Below are 9,123 nucleotides of genomic sequence, written 5' to 3'. Positions count from 1 at the left end.
AATATTGAACGCTTTCGCGGGACCCGTTCGCGTACGCGACCCGGAACATACGATACAGAACCAGCCATACGGTGTGCGCGACAACGCATTCCTCAAGGGCATGACGCTGTGTTTGCCGCGTTACAGTCGAGGCACAGCGAGCTGGGCGCGACGCCTCAGTTTGCCCCACATAGAGAGCACTTGCAATCTGCAGCGCCACCCAAAGTCGTGGGTTTCCCTGGGGAGAACTCTACGTACGATTTGCACTTGTGTGGAGACGTTGCGGCAACCTACTCCTGACCGAGCGGGAGTGCCGAGACAGCTTGCAGCAGAAGTAGCACGGATGTCGACGTCAGGAAACTTACCGCTCAAAAACGTTAGGAGATCTATCGGAATATTACAAAACGAAAGCGGTCTTTCTGCTTGAGGATTACCTCTTTATTTGAAACCAAGGACCGATTTCCTGTGCCTAGGCAATAAAGAACTAGCGACCGGCCTCAAAAGGTTAGGCGAGCCAAAAAATCGAGCACCGCTTTTGTAGTGAAGGCACGGGCTAACATTTGGCAGGTGGGCAGCAACCAACCCCCTCGCTTTCGCTCCAAGCACATTATATGATACCAGCACTGTTTACCAACATTTACCAACACTGTTCCCACTTCAAGATATTGATAAGTTCGCTCTCGCCCTATAATAACTCGCCCAGTTCGCAGCCTTAATGGCTATCACAAGCTTGCCGTATCGGTTAGCTGAATTCGTAGAGCGACTGCTCCGGCGAAGCGGCAGTCCCTGGTTCGAACCCCGGACCAGGACCAATTTTTCTTTAATTGCGAAGTTCCTGCGAAAGCTGCGTGTGGCTGCGCTTGGGTGGATGCCAATGAGTAATTACTCGCTTATTTTTTTATTGTTAAAAATTTATCACAGTGCCTTATGCCGAAACTAAGTTCAATTTTTCGCTGTTTGTTTTTTTGTTGAATCCAACGGAGTAGTGTAATATTACGTAGTTTTTGATCACATTGGGAAAAAAAATTTGGAGGTGAACGGTTAACCCGACAAGGCACAGAGAGACCCGACCATCGCTCCAGCCGTGTGCCTTGATGTATTAGGCGCAATCACGGCCGAATGGGAACTGGTGTATATGCTGCGTGCTTCAATGCTGGTGGCGGTATCAGAGTTCGAATCACAGATGCAGCATCTTGCGACGAAACATGTAACCAGACAAATTGGTGAAGGATCGTTGCTGATGTTTAGCAAAATGCATTCATTTACGCTTTTATTCATGCACCAAAGTCTTCAGGGGAGTAAGTAAAACGCCGGTCTAGGACGGCTTGAGGCGCGCTTGGCGCCCAAATAAAGTAACTTTGGTTGGGCCCCCCGTGCTGCAACCAGAATATCAGGGCTGTATCAAGAACTTATTTTCCTTGAGACGGTTGCATTTAGACAGAGCTAGTTCATCTGTTTCAGACTGTTAAAGTTTTGACATGACGGCGAGAGATTTTCAGTTGTGAAGACTTCCAACGACGACGCGCGTTATTACTTGGGGGAATGGGAATCGGGAACGCAGTAGGTAAGAATAGAAGTATTTTTTTCTTTATCGCTTGCCAGGCTGAATTTACATCTATGGTCCTGCGGGAAATAAACTGTTAGCCCATGACTTCTCAGGTTCGATAAGTCTTAATGTTAATGAGCTTTTGACATGTGTAAAATGTTCTGTCTCAGTTTGTATGTTTGAAACTTCAATGCTGAATTCTCGAGTTTCATTGTTTTCTTTAGGCGCGTAAACATTATTTGCGGTTATCTAACATATGAACGGTAGCTACATCTTTGGAGGAGTGATTTCTATTGTAGCACCTAAATAGTAATCTCTGAAAGGCCACCGTTGCACGAATAATAGCGTAATTGGAACCCATGCTAAAGAGCGGGGGGGAGGGGGGGGGGGGCTGCGCTTGGTTACAAGGGACGTGCCGATATCCTGGTGGAAACATCAAGATGGAGTTCGCGCGAATAATAATAATAATAATAATAATAATAATATTAATAATTGGTTTTTCGGGAAAGGAAATGCGCAGTATCTGTCTCATATATCGTTGGACACCTGAACCGCGCCGTAAGGGAAGGGTTAAAGGAGGGAGTGAAAGAAGAAAGGAAGAGAGAGGTGCCGTAGTGGAGGGCTCCGGAATAATTTCGACCGCCTGGGGATCTTTAAAGTGCACTGACATCGCACAGCACACGGGCGCCTTAGCGTTTTTTCTCCATAAAAACGCAGCAGCCGCGGTCAGGTTCGAACCCGGGAACTCCGGATCAGTAGTCGAGCGCCGTAACCACTGAGCCACCGCGGCGGGTTCGCGCGAAGGAGAAGTCAGTCTCAGCGTGAGCAGTGATTCGATAGTAGTAATATGTGATGATCTCCCAGCTGCCTGCGTAACGATAAACGTTCCCGTTGCTTAAGGTTATAACCGCCGTGAAGTATCTAGATGCAAATACGGTACGCTAGATAGACCTCACCGAGCACACCCAAGAAAAGTGTAAGTCCTACTCAGGCAGCCAAACCATTGTGCCTGATGGCACCTTTGTGCGAACGCAGTGCGTATTGGAACGTCTTACACAGCACTTCTTCCTGTCAGATTTGTGACGGCTGGTTCAGAATCATAGACAATAATTTGCATCTGTAGCCAGACTTATAGGCGCTCTTCAGCACTCGTCAACATAGGACAATATAGAGTCAGTCAGTGAACGCGAAAAGGTACCTCGTGTTTGGACAGATAATAAAAATCACAAACCCGAAACGACTGAGTGCTTCACAGCATCCATTAATAAAAGCAAAACGGAAACTTCATAGCGAACAAAAACTTTCATGCGATAAATAATTTCATTACCAAGTAGGTCATAACTCTGGAAATAATATGCGCCCCGTTGTAGCGCAAACGTCGTCCAAAGACAAAAATAAATATCTGGTCGTAGCCGCACATCCCGCGGAATCATTTCTCGCATCGCTTCCTTTGTGAGCAATACAATCCTTACAAATAAATGCTGCTCAGGGCGAGGAGAGTGCACTAGAAGTATCGCTCACTCCTCGCCAACTTATCCCTGTCAGGAAGGTTTGGGAAGCCGGGAGGAAGTAGTAGGCTGCGCAAGCTTTGGCACACAGTTTTCCGCGTGTCGCTGATGAGCTCGGCTCCTCTGTGGTCGATCCCGACATGGTAGTTGTGGCTACGCGAGAACCTAGGCCACTGTGCGTTGCTCGCGTGCGGCAGGCTTCTGCAGTGAAAAGAGACAGCGTGCAGTTAGGCGTAACAGGTGAAGTGAAGCGGAGATCTAATAATAATAATTGGTTTTGGGGGAAAGGAAATGGCGCAGTATCTGTCTCATATATCGTTACGCTTTTCAACGTACATATTTCTACTCATTGAAGCCTAAACAAACTGAACAAAAATAAATGAGGCGGTTCATTGTGGCTAACATCAAATTAACTAACATCAAACTTCGATTGGTTCGGTTTATGGGGGTTTAACGTCCCAAAGCGACTCAGGCTATGAGAGACGCCGTAGTGAAGGGCTCCGGGAATTTCGAGCACCTGGGGTTCTTTAACGTGGACTCACATAGCACAGTACACGGGCCTCTAGAATTTCGCCTCCATCGAAATTTGACCGCCGCGGCCGGGATCCAACCCGCTTCTTTCGGGCGAGCAGCCGAGCGCCATAACCACTCAGCCACCTCGGCGGCTACATCAAACACGGCATGGCTAAAACTAAGCAATTCTATTCAGAACGAAAAAAAAATATGAAAATAAATTGCACGTTCTCCGTCACGTTTGCATATGACCTTCTCCCTCAGGAAGTATTTGAAGAGCATTTTTTTTCGGACCACTCAAATGGAATACAGTCGCCCAAAGATAGCCCGATCTGAGGGTTACAAAATAAATTTAAAGCCTGTTACCAGAGAAGGTAAAATTACAAATTTATTACTCACTCTTTCATTTCTACATGTGCTGTGGCGCACTTGTATGAGGTACAACGACAATTGAGAAAAGTTATAGGAATAAACAGGCGTGCATATTAAAAATGTCTATTTATACTAAATAAACTTGTCTTCAAGGAACACTACCTCATTTCACGCTCAGCTTATCATTCCCGGTGCGTCACAATAACGACGTTTATAAGCCCCATAAATATTGCGGTTTTCAAAAGCTCACTTATAAAATACCGAATTTTGTAAATACTTGCCGCGGAGTTCAAAGTAAGTGTTTGAAAATAAATTGAAAATTGAAGTACACGCCAGGCTGGGCTTCCGGGTAAACTGAACACAGCTCGCCTTTATGCTTTCTTGCATTCGTTGTCTTGTCTCCTGCTTCTCTTGTATCAGTTTTAGCCTGTCTTCTATATTTGTTTTTATTGACTGCAGAGGGTGTCTTTGCAGAATTATTGAAGTATTCGTGCTTGCTGCTCAATCTTTGTCCAGGACGACAGGCCCTCGGCGGGTGCTTTTCAGCTTCTTTTGCCTGTGCGTCCCCGGTTTTTTTTTATACCGTGAACGGATTTAAACAAATTATTATTACTTTTATTGTTATTCATTGACTGACATAAAGAAAAAAATTCGTATACGCAAAATTATTTAGAAGTTCCCCAGATACATATCGAGGGCGTAAGTTGGCTTGCAAGCTTTCAATTTCCCTTAAAATTGCTTTCACACAGAGTGCCAAAACTCCGCAGTAAAAAAAAAATAGCCACATCATCGGGCGAGGACAAAATAGTAGCTCTTGTTCTTGAGATCTTCTCCACCTTAGGGTTTTTCCTTTAAACATTTCTGGTTGACGTTGTTTTCGCCCCGAGTTACCCATGAATTTTGCCTCACGGCATGATCTTTTAGCCGTGCGCGTTAGCCTAGTTGATACAGCTGTTGCCCGGACAGCCGGTGGTTATGGTAGGAATATAGTAAAAGCGAAGAGTGTTTCTTCAACTTCGAAATTTTTGTGAACGCTGTGTAGCATTCCTTGAAGTGTAGTTGTGCTCGATGGAAGTATGTCTGTGTTGAAGTGGCTGGTGAGAAGTATTAGTAGTCCCTTACTGGAAGATTCTCCGCGTTGGCTTTGCTCCTAAACACATTGAAAGCTTTTGTTTGAACGCTTTTATTACTCTTCTGACATTTACTGCCTGTTAAGGATTGGGAAATAATGCAGCTGGTTATGGTCGTTATGGTTGAGACGAGCAGTAACAATCCTAGAGAAGACTGTGCTGCCGCAAAGAAAGTGATCGTGTCTGCGGGTTTTGTCGCTTATCGGAGGTGCCTCCCTCTTTCTCTCAATTTGAGCGTGACTCGGGGCGCTTTCCACGCGTGAGCATTACGCATGGACTCACCCAGTTTTGGCGAAGCCGCTGAATATCTCGATGAGCTTCCGGCTTAAGTCCTGCTCGTTGAAGAGCGCACCGCTTGCGTCGAGCAGTGGCTCTCCGAACAGAAGGGCCAGGTCGTCCTTGAATATGACTGCCTGACCGGACTCTTCAACGGGCAGCGGGAGCGACTTGTAGTTCAGCAAATACGAGTACACGCTGTGGCCCAGCGAACTGAGGTACTCGGAGAAGTACAGGACCGGACACTTGGTTATGACGTTGCCATACAGTTCCTGCGAAAGTTGTGGCGCCACATGGGTCGCTGTAAGTGCGTATCTGCAGTTTTGCGCACCCCTGCTTCAGCTATAAGGTGAAGTCTGCAGAAAACAAGCTTTCTCTCGTGGGCTGCATTCCACAGAGACGCTTCGCACCTGCCCTCAAGAAAACTTAACGATGCACACCCTCCTGACGACAGGGGAAGCCTCTATGGCGGTAAGTTTCACTCAACTCAAAACAGTTTGTCTTCTTTCCAGAATACCTAGGCACAAAAAGCTCCTAGAATTTTCTTTCTGAGGGAGCAAGGATGGTATCGGGGCATATGCATATGGGGCATATGGTATTGGGGCATATGCAAGGGGTAATGGGGCATTACACCGCTCTTCCTTGAGTTCTTGGTATAGAGAGCAATGATATCAAAGCCAAATATAAAATAGGAAGTACTGCCTGCAAAATAGGAAATACTACCTGCACCTGACAGTAATACCTGACACGGAAGAATCGAATAAAAAAACAATAGATTTTATGAACTCCAAGTTGTAAATTTCGCAGTAAAAAGCGAAATGTGGTAGAAAAATTCGTCACCTAACACATGTTGGTTGTAGTATAGTTCCTTAAACTAGTGTAAAAGACCTTCGCGCAGTAATTCTGGCACAGCTGAGTAGAATGTTCCGAGGAAACTGATGGCGTTGCGAGAATATTCTAAGAGCTTTAGAATTCAACTCACGATCGCTTTGGTCATGCCTTTAGTGTCGCATGTCCGCGATACAAATATCAATATTACATAAAATGCTATCTGCAGCTGTATTGGCATGGACGAATAAGTCACTTGCTTTCACCGGTTGCCATTTCTTGGATTAAACGCACTGCCTTCTATAACCGCACAACTTACAAGTCTCCTTGTCAAGTGATAACGATGGTTTGGTGACACAAGAGCCACCTTTATCAGAATGGTAAGCTTCGACTATCTCCCTCACCGCCTGATCGTTGTGTGTAAACATGACTGGCGTTTCATAGAACAAAATGTTTACAAGTGTGATCGCGTTGGCGACAATGAAAAGGTAGGTTAGATATCGTACCGCTGTCAAAAGATTTGTTGTGTTCCATAAATAAGGCGGATATTTAAACAGCAACCTCTCTGTCCAACGTGGTAGCCATCGGAAGAACTAGGTATCCTGTAGACAATAGCTTTGGCACGATCTACACTTCTAACACCGTGCTCTACAGAGAAACTTCTTGCCGCTCTCCTTGCATCCCGCTGCCGCCTCCGCTACAGTGCCGAGCAAATATTTGCCAGTATTTGGCGTGCAGGAAAAAACATAAACGTTGCATTTCCGACTAACTTTTCGCATTCTGTGCTAGACGGCGTGTACCTGTGGGATTACGGCAACCTTTCTACGGATTTATAGGATGCGCAATACAAGAGAAAATGTACTTAGCCGAAATCTCACAGGGATTCCCAAAATTGCAGTAGATTTGTAATAACGCAATAATAAATCCTCATAACTGGCTCTGTCACTATCACAGAAGGCTGCGCAGTTCTAGAGAAAATGTACTGAGCCCAGAGTTCAGCGGAATCTCATAGATGGTAGTAGATTTGTAATAACAGAATGATAAATACTCAAGGATAGATAGCATTAACCTACCCTTTTGAATCGGCGTGGTGACAAGTGTCACCTTGTGAATTCCTAGCGTTCTCAGTATCTTCGGATGAACTGCCAATTCTTCCGATTTATTAAATAGTCCCTTGACCATCTATCATTTTTCTAGTAGTTTCTTATTTCTGCCTTATGAAAATTTAGCATTTATTGGCAATAACCTAATCCTAGTGCTTCGCAGATTCCTTAGGCGGCATCGTGCACTGATGGTTTGAGCGTCTTACACTGGATAAGAATATGTGTTATCATTTCCCTGTCTTTCGTTACCAACAGCAAACGCCATCTGTAGAGTGAAATTTTTGCCTGTAACATCTCGTCCTCAAGCACTCAGCCCAGGTCTCGAAAAGTGAACCGCTTACTTTGAAACTCAAAGAAACTTTCCTTTAAATCTCAGAGTTATACTTCTTATAAAGCTCCAACGTCGTCCCTTCCAGCATTTATTTTGCCATTGAGTATTTTCTGAGAATTGTACTTTCTCTTTAAAGGCTGTCTTACTATTGGTATTTTCTTTTTGGCGTCTGTGTTGAATTGAGCGATGTCTTGCAAGGCGCTGTATCGCGAACAACTAGCGGTACAGTCAAGATCCAGACCAGCGGCCGCGGTCAGTCCAGAGCACGCGCGAGTGGCGGAGCGTTCAGCGCTTATCGTTGTCTTCTTCCTTAAGTGCCAATTGCTAAGGTGCAGGAGCCGAAGGCCTGTCTTACAGTATTTATTGACGCCAGCAATCGTGCAGAGGAACGCGCGTATTAAAAAAGGAAAGAAGCGATGTAGAAGCGCTCGCCCAGGGCTACGCCCGATTCGTGGCCGATCCCCCAGTGTGGGTATGTGCCATCTTTTGATAGGCTAACAACAACTACTACGCCCCTGCTGACTCTTGGCCGCTTAACGCCAAGGTGACTTTCGGCCGCTTAACGCCAACGTGACATCTGTTGCAGGTGCTAACGTACCGTACGCCCCCTTCAAGCCGCAGTTCAAGCCCGGGACAAATACCTAACCTAGACACGCCAGTCCACCCGGACAGTCGCCAATTGCAAGGCCTACCTACCGAATATGGACTGCTCCCTGCTTCTAATTCACCACGAAGGGATACCACAATGAATCCTCCAGCTAGTCTCGCCGGTCCTGCTGCTGCATCACCAGCGAGAGCCGCCGCATTTCCACGGCCAACTCCACGAGGACGCCGAAGACTGTCCCGACCAGTACGACCGGGTGGCCATCTACAATGGCTGGGGCGCTGACTACAAGATGCGTCATGTTTATTTCGCCCTCGAAGACTACAGGAGGACCTGGTTTATAAATATTGAATCTGGTCTTCGAAGATGGCATACATTTAAAACCGAGTTCCTCCAAGTCTTCAAGGACAGCACGTTACGCAAGAAGGCTGACCTGCTTTTGCGGGCCCGACATTAACTCCCCAACGAGAGAGTGATGGTGTATGTCGAAAAAATGCAGAGACTCTTCCGACGTGCTGATCCAAGCATGTCGGAGCAGAGGAAGGTAAGCTTCCTGATGACAGGGGTTAAGAAGCAGTTATTCCCTGGCCTAGTTCGATGTCCTCCAGTGACTGTAACTGACTTCGTAAAGGAGGCGAGCACCATCGAAACGTCTATTGACATGAGGGCCTGACAGCAGGACCGCACAACAGCATCGATGCTCACGACCACTGTGTAGGGAGCCATGATGAATTTGGCAGAATCTCTGTGAGACTATTCGATCAATCGTGCAAGAAGAACGGGCGAACCTCTTTCCCGCTAAGGTTCAGCCTCTGGTTGCCACACTTGCTGATGTTGTTTGCGAGGAGGTACAACGAGCTTTACGTACGAACACACCACTACCTCTCCCAGGCCTTGTACAGCAGCAGCACGCTAATCTCAGCTACGCCGCCA

General features: G+C 46.3%; 1 protein-coding gene across 1 annotated transcript in view; it reads right to left on the bottom strand.

Annotated features, from left to right (window-relative positions):
• Positions 1–8,344: 8,344 nt before the first annotated feature.
• Positions 8,345–9,123, bottom strand: part of LOC144123832 (uncharacterized) — a 77,510-nt gene continuing 76,731 nt past the window's right edge. Inside the window, exon 14 of the mRNA XM_077656571.1 lies at positions 8,345–8,523. Within this exon, the coding sequence (XP_077512697.1) occupies positions 8,345–8,523 (179 nt within the window). The remainder of the gene's footprint in view (positions 8,524–9,123) is intronic.

The sequence above is a fragment of the Amblyomma americanum genome, chromosome 3, assembly GCF_052857255.1.
Source record: "Amblyomma americanum isolate KBUSLIRL-KWMA chromosome 3, ASM5285725v1, whole genome shotgun sequence".
In the NCBI taxonomy this organism is placed as follows: Eukaryota; Metazoa; Arthropoda; class Arachnida; order Ixodida; family Ixodidae; genus Amblyomma; species Amblyomma americanum.
The sequence above is the reverse complement of the archived record's forward strand: the minus strand, read 5'-3'. Positions and strand labels throughout refer to the sequence as shown.